Below are 19054 nucleotides of genomic sequence, written 5' to 3'. Positions count from 1 at the left end.
TCATCAATGCTGTATACAATAGATAGTGTAGGGTATGCATGTGTGGTGAAGTGTTCTTTAGTATTGGAACGTATTGTTTTGCAAGAGATGTAATCGGACTACTGATGTGTTGATCTATTTGTATCTCATATGAGATTATAGAAATAGACTCATGATCTAGGGGCTTGCATATTTATCTCTTGGTTCATGTTAACAGGTAACAAAAACAACTGCTCCATAAAGAAGATGGATTAGAAAAAGCAAGAACAAAAGAAGGGAGAGTTCGCTTTGATTTTCGGTTCAAAATAATACCAGCAAGTTGACTAGGTGAAGTAATAATATACCCTTCGATATCTCTCGAAAATGTTACAGCTCCTTCTAGGTTACTCAAGGAATTGTAGTCTATATAATCAAAGATAAGAAGCGTTACTGTTTGTTTTTCAACCGCGGTAAAATCGAGAGTCAAAAAGGACGGAAAAATAAAGAATACAATACATTTTTAGCTGACCATATGAAAGGTATTATTAAATGTTATTAAGGACTCATGAACGTATCGTAAAAGTTTGGGCAAACAAAAGCATCCAGTTTTCAATTTTTTTCGTTGAATATTCCGAAATTGATAATGTGGGGGTATACTTCTGCCATGAATTGCACTTCAAAAGTAGGACATTGGCTTGGGATTAAAAACTGCATGAGAAAATATATAAACTTTGGATTTGAGACACAAAAGCAGGAGAGGCGAGCAGGTAATTAAATAAAAAAAGATCAAAGAAAAAAAGAAACTAAAAAAGAGAGGAAAATAAGACATGGTGCAGAAAATGTCGTATCATGTTTTGAAAAGAGTAATGGGCACAAATGAAGCTACAGGAAGAGAAAAGTCCTTTTCCCCGTGGCTTGTAAAGGGTGATTTTACAACTTCAAACTCTCTTATATTTTTCTAGCCATTTGATAGGGACATATGGCCATTTATTACAAGAACAAATCCTTGGTGCTTGAGTATTAGAGAAGAATGTTTATACAATATTTTTTTTCTTGATTGCGAATGAGTTCTGCGCGCTTACACAGAACGCTTTTGAACGATTAAAAACATAACAGTATCTGAAGGAAATTAGCGGTTCCCGACAAGGGCTAAACAATTAGGGAACAACTTATGAAAGGTTCACCTTAGCCAATGTGTTCATCCAATCAAAGGGGGTGACCTTTAGGCAGTATACTTGAACCGCAACCTTGATTTCAAACAATAGATGTCTTTCCCCTTCCTATTATTCTGTAGTATCTTTGTGATTTTAAGTTTTTTTCCAAAAAATGAAATAAAAAAATGTCGTTTATTTTTGGTTTGAAAACAGGGAAGGGATTTTAAGCCACAAAATAAAAAAGTGTTAGGAAGTGAACGACAAGAGCCTGATTTCCCAATCTAAGTTGAATCTACCACATAAAGGGGGCAATAGTGGGACAATCATGACTCTGAAAACTCTTTTCTTTTTCTGTATTTAAATCACTAACACTCTTTCCACCCAGGGTAAGTGACAATTCTAATCAACGAATCTATTTATATTCGTTTATTTTCAAATAATCGTCACTATTTATGGGAATATAATTGTAGGTCTTTTTAATCTTTTCCCACACTTATCCTCTAAAGTCCAAAAATTTTGTTCAGCGGGTAGGGACTTTAGAAATAGAGTCTGGTAACAGATTTTCTTTCATTGAAGGTTGTGAATCTCTGCAGATTTTGAGACCATACCGAGTCAGGGCCATAAATGACATTCTATTATACACGGCACTTAGATATTGACCTAGACACAAGCCATAAATGCTCTGTTTCATTCAGGTACCTGTTGATTTATATATTTGTGGTTGATACATCCAACCGAAAAAAAACTCGATGAGGTGGTTGCTAGTCATAGAAGTCGAAGATCAACAATAGCAGACTGTATGAGTGAATTTTATGGAAGACATCCCAGTCCAACATATGCCATTACACATTGGAATTAAATCGATTACAATTGTTTCAAAGTTGGACTTTTTCCTTTTACGATGGAATTCCTTCTTGATTCGACAATAGAAACAGGACACAAAAAAGAAGTGAAAAATAAAATAAAATAAAAATTAAAAAAAAGTTTTTATTAACCGCTGCACGACTTAATCCAAAAACCCCCTCCCTGTTCTGGTTCACATGACAACCCTTGAAGACTACTGTAGAGTTAGCGAACAGGAAGCTAATTAATCTACATATGCAAGTTTTTACGGCTAAAGCTCTCAATATCTACCTCCTGTTGCTATAAGAAATTTTGAGCTACTACAACTCTGTTGAGTGTCAAGGGTGTGTCCCCTTTGTTGTGATTTTGTCGAAACTTTAAATTTGGATTGTGCGCGTACTAAAAAAAAGAGAACAAAAGAATTGGCAATTGCCCCTTACTAAGTAAATAAATGATAAGTAGAATTACAACCCTATGGACTAGCTTTCCATTTCTCCACCAAGATCTAGCTTTAAACGAAAAGATGTCATCGACATTGCCAAGGTCCAGGAATAGATAAGCTCTTTCAAAACTATATTATCTCTTCCCCAAACTGAAACAAATATCTATCTACTATTGTCGTTTCGGTTGACATCGCTCTATGTGTTCAACATTAGAACTCCTCAATTTATCAACGGATAAGTATACACGCATGGGTGTGATAGAAGCTCCCTTAAATTTGCAATTTCAATTCTTAAAACAAAAGATCTAAATTGCAAAGAAATTAAAAAAAGAACAAAAATGAATGAGAGAAAAAACAACGACAACTCCCATAAATTCAAAACAAATCACAATTTAATATTAAATATCTCTTATTAGATACATCAATATATTGCTATTACACATTTGTTCCTACTATAAGCTAAACTAGTATACACAGAATCAACTATCACAATATTCATCAAAAATGGTTTCAACTAGGAGATCCGGTGGACCAGTGGCTCCTGTTGAACTAAGTTTCAATGGTAAAGATTTGAAGAAAGTTATACCAATTGCTGAACAAAGAAGACTTCAAGAGGAAGAGAGCAGCCTGTCGGAAGGCCTGCTGCTGGAAAAAGAGGATTTAAATGATGAGGGGTCAGAGGCCGTATTTGATGATAATGAGGATGATAATGAGGATGATAATGAGGATGAGGAAGAAGTGGTTGAACAAAAGACACAAACCACGAGAAGAACAACCAGAAACACACGAGCCAAGGCCAAACCAATAACCCATAGATCCAAACACAAAACAACTAAGCTTTCTCATTCAAAACCTGCACCTACCAAAAAGTCTACTTCGAAAACAGCAACGACAAAGAGTACCACAGCTAAAGCTGCACGTACTACGAAAACCAAACCTACAAATAAAAGAGACACCGAAGTAGAACTTAAGAAGAACACCGAAGTGGCAGTAAAGAAAAACACCGAAGCTACAAAAAGAAAAGAAAAAGCCCCCACAGATGAAAATATACCACTACTCGTAAAGAAGGAAACCAGAGGAAGACCAAGAAAGTACCCACTTGGTCCCAATGGCAAACCAATTATGCCTCCTCCTGCTCTCAAACCAGGCGAAGTGAAGAAAAAGCGTGGACGTCCACGTAAACTGGAAACAATATTAGGAGAAAAGAGGAAACTAGCTGATGAGGTTACCGGATCGTCCGCAAAGAAACTCAAAACAGATACAAGTCCACAAGAGTCTGATAGTGCATCTCCTAGTGACGAGTCTCCACGAGAAAAAATCCCTTCAATGGAGGGTGCTACGATTCAACCGATTTCGGCAGTGGTTCCACCACAACACGCGACAACATCACCAAACATTCACAAACACAACATCAATCATTTGTTATCTAACGATGCACCTCCAGCATCTGCCTATCCTCAAACTACTTACGATACAAGAACCCCTAATATTCCATCTTCAGCTCCATATCCACATCAAATCCCTCCACTTTCGTCATCGTCATATAACAGTGGCTACAGTCCACAGTATCAACCATATCAAGGTCAGCAGCCACCACCACCACCGCCTCCACAATACCCTCAGCAACTGCCCCCGTACCCCTATCAGCAATATTCTCATTCATTGCACCCACCTTATCCTTTGGCTAATGGTTCAATGCCGAACCAAGGGCCAGCCCCAGTACCCCAAAACCATATTACTACTGGTCCACAACAAGCACCACCACCTCCGCCACCACCTCGTAGGCAACAACCACTACCACCTGGACCACCATCACAGGAGGCACATGGTCGTATACCTATTACATCCATCATATCTCAAAAGATTGATACCAAGGATCTACCGTCGATAATGTACGAAGGCGATACTACCAGAGAAGAAGCCGAAGAAGATGCAGAGGGTGCAGGCGAAAGAGAGGACGAGGATGACGGAGAACTTAACCTGAAGCATATCAAACGCAGATATCGTGTTGATCGGGAGAATATCAAAATCAACAAGAGAATCATGTCACAAGATACTGAAGACGTTATTAAAATGTTTAAAAAATTTGACGATGAAGTTTTGAGTCACCCTGAAGCCAGAAAACGTTTGTTATTATTGGGATTTGAAACGAGGAAAAGATACATCACCACATTTAAACACTATATCCGTTTCTGCTGTAGGAAAAAGATGGACAACTTTTTCGTTACTGGTGATTTAATGAAGGAGTTTTATCAAGAGCAATTTGCCTTGAGTACCTCCAGTAAACCGGTAATTCGATTGCGGAAAATGGATCCAGCTTTTTCCAAACTACAAGAAATTAATAACTTGGTATATCGCTTGGGCAGTAAAGAGATTCCTCGTCGTCATATTGCTTTAGAATATTTGGTATATAAAGAAATGGGGAAGGAACCGGAAGACGATGACAATTCGGCCATTGATGTAATCGGTAAGTACAACAGTGAAGTGATTAAAGGGAAAAGAAAGAGAAGAACGTTTAGAAAAGATAAACATGACGAATTTGCTATTTCGATATACGCACCAGAAAAGGGAAGGAGACCAAATCATGGTACTGATGGTGGAAATCAAACCCTCTTGGTCCATCCATCGTTGCCTCCATTACCTTCTTTAGTTCGAGAGAATCAGGAAAAAATGCAACGACAAAGGGAATGGGAAGATCAGAATCAACGTCTTCAAGAGGCCCAAGATCGTACACATGGAAGTGAACAGCACCATACCCCCGATCTTGCTGCAGCTGCTTCTACACTGCAACATGTGCCTCCACAATCCACATCACCACCGGCTCTTATATACCCCAAAAAGATCACCAAGAAAAACATTGAAGAGATTAGACGTTCATTTGCTCAATTGTGTACCGAAATCAATTCGTCATTACAAAAAGCAGTGGGTGTGGAACCGGCTTTTGTTTCTGATTTGACTACCAAAGTCAATGCGCTGCTTGATAAATTTGACTTGGAATTGAATGGACCTCGTCCACCACAGCCTCCACCTCCACAAATTACTTCCACTGGTGTGCCCATTTACGATTTACAACCAAACACATACACTGTTTATGAGATTCTTGATGAATGGTATAATGGCACTCCAGAAAAGCCTAGTGTTGCTCAAAGATTGGAACAATATGGTGAAGAATGGATCCGAGATGAGTTTGAGTACAATACGTTTGTTGAGCGTCGAAGTGTTGTTGAATTTGTGGAGCGTTTGAGTAAAGAGACCAAAGTTGATATTTGGGTGATTGCTAATGATTGTGACAAGTATATTCGAGATAAATCGATTTTGGATGAGTTTATTAGTGAAATTGAATTGGATGTGGAGGATTTGTTCAAGAGAATTTTGAGGTATAGACAAAGGAGGGGGTAGGATGAAGGAGATAAGGCTATATTAGATGGACAGGAGAAGCTATTCTTGTATGTTTCTTTTTTTGACGTGGTGCTAAGTTGTATTTTAATGAAGTGTATTAGTTTGTATAATTATTGTTGATGCTTGATATTATAACAGTTAAAGTACTCTTTTATACGGACAGGTTTGGAAATATTGAATGAAGTATTTGCAAAACGATTTGCCTACTGGTATGAATACCCATTTGAAATGTAACGCGCCCTGAACTTTTACATGTAACTATTTAAACTTTCGGGGCGTTTGATAAAACATGAATATTTTATTGTGTAAGCAATTGAGTTGGTTTTGTGTGCGAAAGTAAATTTCTGTGCAAACATGCTTACTGAAAGAAGGTCTTCTCCATGAGAGAGCGTCAGATGTAAATTTCAATATGGCAAGCTTTCTTCTTCGCTGGATGTACCATTGATAAAGCTATTAGGGCTTCCACTGCTTATACGGCATCACAATAGTTCATTTTATTTTATGCGTGGTAACTCCAGGGGTATATTGCATTTCACCATTATTTTCGAGATCATTTATGGATAACTGTTTTCGCTATAGCTCACTTCATGAGGCAGAAGTTATGTTCATGTGTGTCTAACAACTTTAGCTTGATTTGTTCATTCAAGTGTCATAGCATCTTCTCTTTATGTTGCGTTGTATAATTCTTCTGCATTTTGTGGGTGTTGTTGATAAACCTTACCCCACAACTCATAATTAATTTCATCCAATACATATTGTAGCACATTGTAAGTTGTGGTGAAGCCTAATATATGTATCATATACCAGCTGCTACAAATGTCCTTTCTGTAAGTCGATAACATGCCCCTCATTTATATGAGATGTAACTTAAGCTTTCCGAAATTTCCCGCGTGTTTTATAACAAATTCAAGAAAATAAAGCACAAGACATTATTATTCAGGATTAATAGACGGCTGAGGAATTTCAGTTTTGTTGAGCTATACCCCGTTTTGGGACTGTAGATATTATTATTTTTTTCCTTCAACATCAAGGAAGATTTATATTTTTATTGCTAAAATTAGTAATAAACATGGTAGAATAATGTAACTTGAGCGATGGGCAAAAGTTCCTTCTTTGTAGTGAAACTTGAGATAGCTTGCGAGGGAGTACGCATGATAAGAATTTCTATATAGAAATACAAGTCGCATTTAAATGGCCCACGTGAATTCCCGTTCGCTTTACTTACATGCATTGCATTTCATTCCACAATACCAACCCCCAATTCACAACAAACCTTATTTCATTCGGAGGTTATAGCAACTTCAACTGCCCAGCTTGTATGGAGTGACTTGATTGCACAGTCAAAATAAACAAAACTCAAATGTTTACATGTAAAATCAAAACCAAAGAAACGACATATTTGGAGTATTACTTGAAGCTGTTACAGAGCTAATCCATTGTGGGATACAAAAGATCTATTGACAATGATTTCTTACGTTCCTGATAATACGAAAGCTGGGCGAGAATTAATTAGAGCACAATCCAAACCATTGGTGGATAAGAAGGATAATGCTTTAGCGGCAGCTTATGCCAAGATCTCTCAAATGGGTGATGGATATCAGTTGCCTAAGATTGTTCAAGAGGGGGTTAGGGAGGTTTACAAAATGGTGTACGATGAAAAACGCTTACGGGGCAAATCACAAGAACCAGTAATGGCAGCGTCCATTCATATTGGCTGTCGTAAAGCCGAAGTTGCTCGTACTTTAATGGAGATTTGAACGTTGACCAACGTGCCTAAGAAGGAAATTGGCAAAGTGTCCCAAATTATTAGTAATATTATACGCGAGAAGAATGAAGCAGACCCTCAATCTGCATCATACTATAGTCAAGATAATATCCAAACTACTCAAACGTCAGCTGAAGATTTAATTAGAAGATTCTGTTCGCATCTTGGATTGTGCTCACAAGTTACAAATGGTGCTGAGTATATTGCAAGAAGAAGTAAGGACGTGGGTGTATTGACTGGCAGATCTCCTACGACCATTGCTGCTACGGTTATATACATGGCGTCCATAGTTTTTGGAGTTGAATTACCACCATCAAAAACCTCTGACAAGACTGGGGTTAGTGATGGTACTATCAAGACTTCCTACAAGTATTTGTTTGAAGAAAAGGACAAGTTGATGGATCCCTATTGGATAGAGACAGGAAAGGTAAGTTTAGAGAACTTTCCAAAGGCATAGTTTGTAGAGTATATGTGTATATTGGAGCGAGATGCAAGTTTTCCGTTGATATGATCCTAACCTCTTTAATGGAGATAAGCCATGAAAGCATTGCTCTTGTTACGACGGAATCAGCGGTTGGAACGCCTTTAGTTCTCATCCATAGAAGCTGCTACAAAACCTCAAGACGGGGTAATAAGCTTTCATTCAAAAGGTACACCAAACTAACTGCAAAGTATTGGGATACCTTATTGTTGTCGAACAAAATCACAATACAACCACGCCTCCTCGTACTTTTGCTGACAAGGAACACCTTCTACATACATTTTATCAGCTGACTTGCTCATATGAATGCAATATCGCGCCTGATAAGAGGACAAGTTCTGTCGTGGTATTGCAGGCAATTTAAAAAAATTGCGGGGAAGGGTGGGGCGAGGCTTTAATTGACACAAACCGAATTAGATTAGTAAAATGAAAAATTTTCTCTACGGCGTTTTATCTTTCCGAAGCAAGTAAGTTTAGATTTAGATTAGAATGAAAGGGGGTGATTGGATTTTTGGCATCGTAGTATAAGGAAAGAAGCACTGCAAGAGGTGTGGAAGACCCATTCTCCTGAAGTCGAGAGTATCCGTTGACTACTGGAATAGTTCTTGTTTACTGTGCACAAAGTTGATCCGCGGCTAAATCAATGCGTGTAATCCTTAGTCAGCAATTACGTTATTGTGCAGACCTTCTTAGTCGCGCGATAAATTGTTATGAGAAAGGCACTAGCGAGAAATTACGTCTTATGTCAAAAGTGTCAAAGGTATATTCTCTGGGCAGAGTAGTAGAACAGATGAATTTACTCATAGTAACATCTGAACACCCTATTATGAATCTTGAAGGCAACTTCTATTCAGATTGCGCCAACTGATGAAAACAAAACCTAATATATGTATGCAAGTGATTGAGTTATCTAAATTTGCTGCACTATAATCTGAGTCTAAGAGCATTGTTAGCTGCGACAAACACGGAATTTAAACTGTGGTTGAAAGATTGATAAAGTCGCCCGATAAATCCCTCAATTAATCTTTCCAAACGTTTCATACAAGAAGTATATTAGTTTTGGCGTCTATACTTTTATCCTAAAAACTCTTCATGTATAATATGCAACTTGGTTTTCCCCACCACTTTAGTCTTTACTTATTGTGGTTGTAAGTCTGTGCACGACCTTATTGTTTAAGAACAGAACACATAAACCATGGTTAGTCATAATCTCTATTGTTCTTCCACAAAGCAATCTTGTTGTTCCATATTAATCTCCCAACAAAATTTGTTCTTCTATTTTTGTGGCTTATCTATTATTACTCCGAGTATTAGATTATCTTGTTTGCAACTGTAAACATACAACGAGAAATTGCATCTCAAAACATGAGCTGATGCAAATATTTATATATAATGTAAACGTCCAGCTTTCTTAATCTTTTTAAACTTCCTAAATTCACTAGGACAACTACAATACTATAATTAAAACCCTGATATAGTTCCAAATTTTGAGTTCTGCACTAAAAGTCAAACTACCAACACACAGGTATAAAGATTGCCAAGACAAAAACTATACCCCCTAAGAATTACCGCAATATGCCAGAATCAATACATTCAGTAGCTTCAGAGACTGTTCACGATCATAATAAACACATTATTCGGCCCCCAAAGTTCACAAGTAGAACAATCAAGAATTACCTCAAGACAAGATTTACTTCGTTATGGGTTGGCTGGGATGAATTAAAAAAGTACAGCTGGTACGAATTTATCAATCCATTCCAGCCATTGGTTGAAATGAATTTGCACCAATGGAACTTCTTTTTCATAGGGTTCTGGGCCTGGACGTGGGATGCTTTTGATTTCTTTGTTACCAGTCTAAACGTTACCAACATTGCTGAGGACTTGAACGTCTCAACCAAAGACGTAACATGGGGTATCACTTTAGTTTTGATGTTGAGAACTGTCGGTGCGTTAATTTTTGGTGCTATTGGTGATACCTTTGGTAGAAAGTGGCCTTATATTATCAACTTGGTATTACTTATGGCTCTTCAAGTTGGTTGTGGGTTTGTGCAAACATTCAAGCAATTTCTTGCAGTCAGAGCGTTATTTGGTATTGCTATGGGTGGTATATTTGGTATTTGTGCTGCTGATGCTCTTGAGGATGCACCGAAGAAGGCAAGGGGTATTTTGTCAGGTATATTCCAGGGAGGTTATGCATTCGGATATTTGTTAGCTGTCTGCTTCCAAAGGGCATTTGACGAGACCCCAAATACTTGGAGGAACATGTTCTACTTCTCTGCTGGTGTTCCTGTTATCTTTATTGCATGGAGATTCATCAACCCAGAGACAAACACCTACCAACGTCAACAAGAGAGAATAAAAAAGGAAGCTGCAACGAAGCAGTCGAAGCATGTACAGTTTGTTGAGTTCGGTAGTCAAGCAAAAAAAGCCTTGAAGACATATTGGTTGATTATCATCTACTTGGTATTGATGATGGCCGGTTTCAACTTTTCCTCCCATGGGTCACAAGATTTGTATCCAACAATGTTGACTGAAACGTACCACTATGGACACGACAAATCCACTGTTGTCAATGTTTGTGCCAATTTGGGAGCCATTGCTGGAGGTATCATCATTGCTCACCTTTCAACATTTATTGGAAGACGTACAGCCATTCTTATTGGGAATGTATTTGCTGGAGCGTTCATTTACCCATGGGCGTTCAAACCAATGTGGGTTACCGCATTCTTTATGCAGTTTGGTATTCAAGGATCTTGGGGAGTCGTGCCTATTCACTTGACAGAGTTGTCACCACCACACTTCAAAACAATTGTTACGGGTGTTGCCTACCAGTTGGGTAATTTGGTTAGTTCGGCAAGTTCCACAATCGAAGCTACAATTAATGATACCCTTGACGATTATGGAAAAACCATGGCAATCTTTATCGGTGCAGTCATTGCGTACTTGATGCTCATTGTATTTATTGGCCCAGAGAATAGGGGTGCAGATTTGAGTATTGCAAGAGATGATGAGATGAGTGTGTACGATGACGAGGACGAGGATGATAAAGACGGAGCTGCCTCCAAGGTTGATGATAAGGAAGGCGTGTTCTATGAAAAGCCCACTGTTGTCCATAAGGAGTGAGGGGACTGTGTCTTGATATTACTTAGTTTTGAGGTTGAGAAGTGTGTTCTACTGCTTAGATTGTGACTGCTTCTACTATGTAATCATCTTTAATATGGTTTACCAATATGACTATAATGAACTTTTCTCCGTAAGGGGTCATACTACTTACGGAAACCTCTGCGGCTCGAAAGTATTTTTGTAATGTCAGCGCAACAATTATTAAACAATCCTTTAATTCCCTTCACTTTGATCCCACCAACACAACTCATGTAATGTTTTCCATCTCATCATCAATTATTGGTGTAGTTATATTTTTTTTGATTCTAAATGCCATCCAGTTTTTGCTATGGCTTCTTCGGAAACCTATTCGAGAAGAACAAAGTGCGCCCATGTTTAGTGAACCCCATGTGACTCATCGCCATCTGGAAGCAATATCGGGCACCTCACAACCTAGAAGCGAAGTTTTTGGAAGCTTACATACAACAAATCAGTCTACTACTCCAAATGATTCTTTTGCAAATTTTAGAGCCAGGTTGCTCGCTGCCAGAGGTTCCACAGGATCGCAGTCAGATGTGGAAACAAGCACAATGTTGCCAAGGAGAGACGGAAAGCAATTTAAGATGAAGTTCAAAGAAGTTAGGGAAAAGGCTAAGCTGAGAATTCAAACCGTTGCTGATAAGTATTCTAAGAAAGTTCAGAGGACAGGAAGAAGAAGTCTGTCTGTTAGTATAAACTCGGTTATGGATGATCTCTCATCGAAAGCACCTAATTTTGATGATGAAGATCCACCTCCACCATATTCATTGCATTGATGTTATTTTAAGAAGCAGCTTGGTGCTTTTAGTATTACGGATTACAATTTTACCTTCCAGAGCAGGGATATTAGAGAGTCATCTAAACGTTCAATTTTCATGATTGATACAATTAGTACAACCTACAGCTTTCTATACACATCGTGATTCTGCACAAATTAGAGTATTTTTACAATATTTGGAAAATAGAAAATAAAAGGGACACCCCAATTTTTTCTACCCCGTAACAAAAATAATCTTGACTCCTAACACCAATCATCATATCATCAACAATGACTCCAACAGAGACTGGAATATCTATTTTTGTACTCGTTGTTATTGTAATACTACTTTTATTGACGTGTTGTTGCGGTCGTTCAACTGAAGAACCTGGCACAGCACGTACAAATGTGGGAACTGCCAAACAAACAACCAATTCCAACGAAACAGCAACATATAATGCCAATGATACTTCACTTTTCATCAAAAAAGGGTCAGACATTAGGCAAGGTAGTGTTACCCAACCTACAGTACCGGTTGTTCCAGAGATCACATACCCTGAAACGAGCTTAGCACGAGGAGACGAGTTGCTGCCTCCAAGCTATCACGAGACAGTGGGTAAATCAAAGGCTATTTTACTTAACCAGCAACAATAGGTTTGCTTGCGATGTTATTTGCTCGAGATTTCAAGAGAGTTGGAGGTTGGAAATGGGGTACGATGATTTGCAAAATAAAAAGCCATCAGTATTTTAAAACAATATCTAGGTATAAATACAATGAAATGCCCCATCTCTTACATGTCTCTGACACTTCTACAAGCTATAATTTAAATCTAGCCTAGTGGCTACTTTGAGTGTTGGCTTAAACTTTCAATTATGGTGAACAAAAATAACACCCTCTCGAGCAAACACTACAAGGATTCAATTAGATGTTTGATGGTCATAATTACCATAATTGAGTTAGCACATGGGTTTCCTGTACCCCCAAGCTCCTGCACAAAGTATGGAACTTCCTCTCTTTTTGAAATATATTGAAAAAGGAAACTCCAAATTCTAATCACCCTGTGACGAAAAAATTTCCACTTCTAACTCCAAATACTTTGTTGTTAACAATGGCAGAATGAAATTCTAAAATTGTTATAATCATAGCGGTTGTATCTTTGGTTTTGGGGTTGATTCATTGTTGTTATTGTTATCAACTTAGCGAAGATTGCCTCACAGAGAGGTAATATATGGAAGCTGATGTGCTAGTAAATAATACTAATGAAGCTGCATTAGCTAGAACCAGAGAAATTACACTAGCCCTCAACAAAAGGTTAGAGATTAGGCAGCCTAGTATCCCACATATTGCTCACCAAGGTGATTTTCGTATTATACTCCTGAAGCAAGCCGAACAAGAAGAGACGAATATCCACCACCACCACCGCCACCAAGTTATTACAAAACCACGGGGCAATAGAGTTCCTTGATTCCCAGTTAGCAATGATAATACTAGCTGGAAAGTTGTTTGTTTTGAATTTTCATAAGAGTAAGGAGACAGAAACGGTGATGACTATTTTCAGGGATTGAAAACCATCAGTATTTTGATACAGAACCTAGGTTTAAATATAAAGACTTGTAGAAATCCTGAGATGCCTTTAAATCAATTACGGGCTCTACTCTGAATCTCATCTGGCAACCCCTTTAGAGTGAACACAAGGTTTCTTGTGGCCTGGTTAATGTACTTGGCAACGTTATAGACATATGAGAATCACAGAAACAACTTCAATCAATTTTTCAACTCCCATCCCAATAAGAGAGCATTGACTTTTTCAAACTTTCATCTCACATTGTATCAAATTTGAAAATGCTCAAGTCTTCTTGATCATATTAATTTTTTGCAACACTTTTTCTTACACAACAAAATCACTCAAACCATCACCAAAGAACCTCAATTTCTTTGAAATCTTGGTAAAAAGGCTACTTGAAAAGCAAAGAAGTTTTTTTGCCTAATTTAGGGCTCTGTATTTTCAGAATTAAAAAACCACTCAATTTATGGAAATACTTGTTTGGCACTAGCATTATACGTTAGTTTATTAAATCAAGTATAGACATAGGGTAATCATATCAATCTTGCAATTAGAAGGTTTTTGGGATAGTTGTTTTTTATTTGAGAATGGCGGACTCTCAGTCTACAATCAGCTCCGAAGCTCTGAATAGATCACTAGTTTCAGAATATGGCAATATTGATGACAACCTTATGACCCCATCTGATGTGGACATATTCAATGTCTTTGTTAACTCAGCTTTTGAGCCAGTAATTCCTAGTATAACACACTTTATATCTATTATGGAGTTCAAAGAATGGATATTTAGACGTGTCTTTACTATGGTGAACTTGATTGGTTTAGCTACAACATTTAGAATCAAATCAGTAGCTTACTCTTTTAGCTGCAACTTTTTCAGGCCCTACTGGAAGCGTTATTTTAATTCAAATTTCTCCCAATCACTGATTTTGAGTCGTTTGTTTTTATTAGAAATGGAACACAGGTATGTGAGTTGGATGATATCATGGGAGAATCAAAGGGAACAAGAAAGAAAAGGAAAGGTCGAGAAATTGCAAGAGGAGGTGCAAAGAACGAATGAACAAAAGCAACATCTGACCCTTCAAGAACAGGGCCAAGATCTTCGTTTTACCGAAATGCAGCGGACCAGAAATGAGTATTTTAGCCTAGATTTGAATGATGTGCGTATGGAAATAGAGCAGAGCTCCCAAGAATATTTGGATGATCAAATAGCACAGAGTTCTAGAGTTGAGTGTCAGGACTTTATATTTTATTTGTCGCCAAACCAATGGATAGCTAGCACGACGGAGCAAGAAAACACAGGCAATCGGCAACATAGAGTTGTAGAAAGATTCAGGCAAGGAATAACACGACTTGAACGCCAATGGCAGCACATTACCTTTGATTCTATGCTCCACAGGCTGAGACGATATTTTGATTATAGGGAGCAACCACTTTTCCGAGAAACACCTGCATTTATGCCATTAGTTTCGCATTTCTTGCCTTCCCCATACTGGATGCCAGTTATGCCCCCCGATAGGATCTTTAGTGAGTCCAGACCACCCATGGTGTTAGAGCATGATGAAGTGAATGATTTTAGCCCTAGTCTAAGACCTTGGCTTTTGTGCTCACTGAGTATTGAACTGAGTATAGATGATTTACCACGATACACCTTGACCCCTAGAAATGATGAAAACCTTTACACTTTCCCAGGCGGTTTCCCTCCTGATTACCATAGTATGATCTGATATGATTGTTGTAATAGATGGTGGAACATTTCTGTTTTCGTATGAGATAATTAGTTTGCAAAGAAGAGTTTTATCAATCAGTGTGTGTGGCTCAATAGCCTATCCGTTCACGGCTATTTCGTTATTGGCTACAAATATTTATTCGGTACTAAATAATTGCACTATTTACTGACATACAATTCATTCTGCATTTGTTTTTTGACTTGTTGTGACTGTTTTACTTTTTACGTAATCATGCATAATCTTTTCGATCTGTGGAACAACACTTTCCTTGATTGTTTATTATTATATGTACGAGCTTTTGAAATCAAGGGAGGAGCCGCTACTGAAGCTTTAAAAAGTTTAAAAGTGTTCTTTCCTAAACCCGCAACATGCCTACCGTAGTATACTTATAATTGCGTTTAAATACATGTTAAATTTGGAATATATATATGCATAAATTTCAGCATTCTTTATTCATCAGGAGAAGAACCGCTAATTGTGTTACTTACGAATGGTATAAACGATGGAGATATTCCTTCTTACAGCTGGTGTGGTACTTACTGTGGCTGCTTGTGAGAACAGGTATTCAAGAACTCGCTCCAGTTATGATGATGATTATGACTTGGGCAGTAGTAGCTCCTATCACCAACGCTCACATAACCATTGCTATCGTTGTAATCAGAAAACATCATGCCGAAAGCAAACTGCAACTAGTGGTCTACTGTCAGTACCCGGTTTGGGGATATCTGCAGGTCAGCAAGTGGCTCCAAGAGTGGGGTCAACATCCACTCGGACTTCAGGACTTAGCAGCAGTAAGGGATCTAAAACAATTAACAAGTCTCTACAAACAAAATCGAAAACACAAAGTGCTCCAAAGCCTGAAATTGTTTCTCAACAAATGCCAAAAGCGGTTCCACGGTCCAATTCAAAGGACAAAGTCTCTACAAAGCCTTCTAGTGGCACACTTAAGCTCGATAAATCAAGTTCACAAAGGAAGCTATCTTTTTCAAATTTGTTTAAACGGAGCCAAAGGGGGTTTGCTGATCGATCAAAGAAGCAGCATTTGCAAGATGAGAGGTGTATAGATAGTTCCAAAGATGCAAGGATATTTCTTGGTGACAATAAGTCACCAATTAGTACAGAATCTATGCCTTTGTTTCCACCTACTTTTCACGAGAGTACTGCTCAATTGACAGGAAAAAATGAATGTTTACCGGAATACTCCTTTGTGCCACCACCTAGGTATGAGGACAAAGAAGAGTAGTGTATAGAGAACCCCCCAAATTACATATATGAATATGGATTGTTTCACAACAATATGAACACTTCGTAATAACAACTCTACAATCGTCTCTTAATCAAATCATTTCATTACAGAAAAAGAATACTATAAATTCTTTAAAGTTAATCTAAGAGCACCCAATAAGGTGTGATGCACGAAATAGTATATCCCCTAAAGGATGTCAAAAGAGAAGTAGCCAGGGCAAAGAAACACCCGTAATTTTCAATAAAAAAGCAGAAGTTTAGAAAAACAATCCCAACAAAACTCAAGTATGTATTTTAAACCAACATGTTGATTTAGAAAACTAAACCAGCAGCAGCAAAAGCAATAGCAGCCAAACCAGCACCACCGACAGTAGCGGCAGAACCTTCGTAAGAAGTAACTTCTGGCTCTTCGGTAACAGCAGGAGCAGCAACACTGGTGGATTCTTCTTCAGCAGGAGCTTCAGTAGCTTCTTCAGTCTTGACATTTTCAACAGTAACGTTACCGGCTTCAGAAACAGTAACTTCAGTTTGTTCGCAAACGGTTTCACACACAGTCAAAGTCAAGGTGGTTGGTTCCGGGCAGTAAGTGGTAAAGACAGTGACAGTTTTGTTTGAGTAAGCAACATCAGTTGGTTCAGAGGCTTCTTCACTTGAGGTTGGTTGTTGTTCTTCTTCAGCATCACCAAATTTAGCACTAAGAGTCAATGGGAATGAACCTTCACCGCCATCTTTAACAACAGCAAATACTGATTCAGAGTATCTATATGGGTCATTGATGTTCTTGGCAGCAGCAAGAGCGTCAGATTCTGGGAAGGTAACAGAACCGTCTTCACCAATGTCAACTGGTAAAGGCTCCTCAGCGACAGTCAATGACAAAACATTACCTGTGAAAGCAAGGTATTGTCTTGCTGGTGGTTGTGAGTTCAATTCAACGTAAACAACTCTAGCTTCATCATTGTATTGTAAAGTTTGACCAGCACCCAAGAAAAAGTAGTTGATACCAGCACCTTCGTGAGTTGAGTATAAACCTTGCCCATTAACTTCCTCATTATCAGAAGAAGCAAAGAATTGAACTGGTCTAATGGCAGCCAAAGCACCGGATGACAAAGTCAAAAGTGAAGCAGGAACAAAAAATCTCATTGTAAGTAGTAGTAGTAGTTAATTAAGCGAGTGGTTTTCTAGTTGAAATAATTAGAAGTAGGATTAAAGAAGAAAAAGAATTGGTATAAAATTTCGATGAAGATGTAGGGTGGTATTTATACCTTAGGAATCCTTTAAATTACAAATCGTAAACACATGTCACACACTTGTAGAGTTTAAGCAATATTGCATACCATGACGGAGGAATGAATAATAATAATAATAATAATAGTGCTAAGAATAATTATGACTGGAAACTCACGAACGAAAATAGTATATTCTTGTCCTACTATGGCAATGCACTTGTAAACCAAACCTTATATCAAGAAGAAAGCATATTAAAAATAGAAATTAACTAAAAAAATGAAAACAAACAAAGCTGGAATTGTCTTGGTATTTTTGGGAGTTTATTATTGTTATTGTTGTTACCCGCTCTCAGTTTGTAACAGAGCTTTTGACAATTGGTTTGGGGGTGTGTGGATTGTGTCTTTCTCGCCTAAACTCAAAAAATACCAAATTCGACTTCAACGCATACAATATATGCATGACCTCTTAAAAAGAAAAATTTAAATGTATGATGTTCAATCTCATGACAATTATGCATTTGTGCAACAACAACATCGTAGTCATCCCCCCCCCCCCCCCCCCACCAACTAACTGTCGGAGGCTCGACTCAAATACAACACAATACAGCACAGTATAACACAACACAAAACACCGAATTGATGTCACCTTAAGCTGTTTGCTTACTTGCTTCGTTATGATTATTATTCAGTTATCTACGTAAGTGAAGGTTATGAGTCTGGAGAGGGAAAAAATAATTGTTCGTGATGTTGACTTTGTTCACCTTAGCCAAGCAAATTACGTAAAACACGACATCAATTGAACAGCTTTGCCCTGTCAGGTTTTATAATAATGGTTGAGACAACCAGGAGGCGGAGCCAGAACCAAGCAATATAAGCACCTCTTTGGTGGTAAAACACGGTTTGGGAACATAAAATATGGACAGCGAAGTGGCACCATATTCTAAAAAGATGCTACCATTTACCTCCCACCTACACCCGAACTATTTAAATATTTTTCTTGGCTTTCTTTTCACCAGCAAAAACTTAAAGCTGACCAAAGTTGAGTGAGTTTGGACACTTAAACAATGTATTTCATTAATGACCATTTTAACGCTTTAGCTTACGTATATGTCATACTTCATTAAAAAAGAGCTGACAAAGTGGTATGCATAGTGACTAAAGAGACACTGAATGATAAATTAGGTACCGTAAAAAAAGCTACCGCTTCGTTTGTTATGAAGAATCCTAACTAGGATCAAAGTTGCTTACATCATACGACTTTGTGCTGAGCAATGACCAGCACTATACTACCCGTGCGTACAGTATTGTTTGCATTTGTTCAAAATTTCCCACAATCGTTGCGTCCTTCTCT

General features: G+C 38.0%; 6 protein-coding genes and 1 pseudogene across 6 annotated transcripts, besides 1 other annotated feature; 6 read left to right on the top strand and 1 right to left on the bottom strand. All coding sequences in view use genetic code 12, as the record gives it.

Annotated features, from left to right (window-relative positions):
- Positions 1–2901: 2901 nt before the first annotated feature.
- On the top strand, positions 2902–5796 carry CORT_0E02110 (hypothetical protein; the record flags this gene model as incomplete). Its single annotated transcript, XM_003869881.1, has 1 exon — positions 2902–5796. One exon carries the CDS (start codon positions 2902–2904, stop codon positions 5794–5796), a length of 2895 nt encoding a protein of 964 aa, XP_003869930.1.
- A 1463-nt stretch (positions 5797–7259) lies between these two features.
- CORT_0E02100 lies at positions 7260–8018 on the top strand (annotated as a pseudogene).
- Positions 7260–8018: a sequence feature.
- A 1599-nt stretch (positions 8019–9617) lies between these two features.
- Positions 9618–11165, top strand: CORT_0E02090 (Jen2 protein; the record flags this gene model as incomplete). Its single annotated transcript, XM_003869880.1, has 1 exon — positions 9618–11165. The coding sequence occupies one exon, from the start codon at positions 9618–9620 to the stop codon at positions 11163–11165; it is 1548 nt and encodes a 515-aa protein (XP_003869929.1).
- Positions 11166–11419: 254 nt separating this feature from the next.
- On the top strand, positions 11420–11959 carry CORT_0E02080 (hypothetical protein; the record flags this gene model as incomplete). The annotated part of the gene is made up of 1 exon (XM_003869879.1): positions 11420–11959. One exon carries the CDS (start codon positions 11420–11422, stop codon positions 11957–11959), a length of 540 nt encoding a protein of 179 aa, XP_003869928.1.
- Positions 11960–14092: 2133 nt separating this feature from the next.
- Positions 14093–15229, top strand: CORT_0E02060 (hypothetical protein; the record flags this gene model as incomplete). The annotated part of the gene is made up of 1 exon (XM_003869878.1): positions 14093–15229. One exon carries the CDS (start codon positions 14093–14095, stop codon positions 15227–15229), a length of 1137 nt encoding a protein of 378 aa, XP_003869927.1.
- Positions 15230–15734: 505 nt separating this feature from the next.
- On the top strand, positions 15735–16475 carry CORT_0E02050 (hypothetical protein; the record flags this gene model as incomplete). The annotated part of the gene is made up of 1 exon (XM_003869877.1): positions 15735–16475. The coding sequence occupies one exon, from the start codon at positions 15735–15737 to the stop codon at positions 16473–16475; it is 741 nt and encodes a 246-aa protein (XP_003869926.1).
- A 314-nt stretch (positions 16476–16789) lies between these two features.
- CORT_0E02040 (Pga30 GPI-anchored protein of cell wall) lies at positions 16790–17617 on the bottom strand (the record flags this gene model as incomplete). Its single annotated transcript, XM_003869876.1, has 1 exon — positions 16790–17617. One exon carries the CDS (start codon positions 17615–17617, stop codon positions 16790–16792), a length of 828 nt encoding a protein of 275 aa, XP_003869925.1.
- Between the last annotated feature and the right edge of the window lie 1437 nt (positions 17618–19054).

The sequence above is a fragment of the Candida orthopsilosis genome, assembly GCF_000315875.1.
Source record: "Candida orthopsilosis Co 90-125, chromosome 5 draft sequence".
NCBI classification, from domain to species: Eukaryota; Fungi; Ascomycota; class Pichiomycetes; order Serinales; family Debaryomycetaceae; genus Lodderomyces; species Lodderomyces orthopsilosis.
This window is presented reverse-complemented; position numbering and strand designations above follow the sequence as displayed.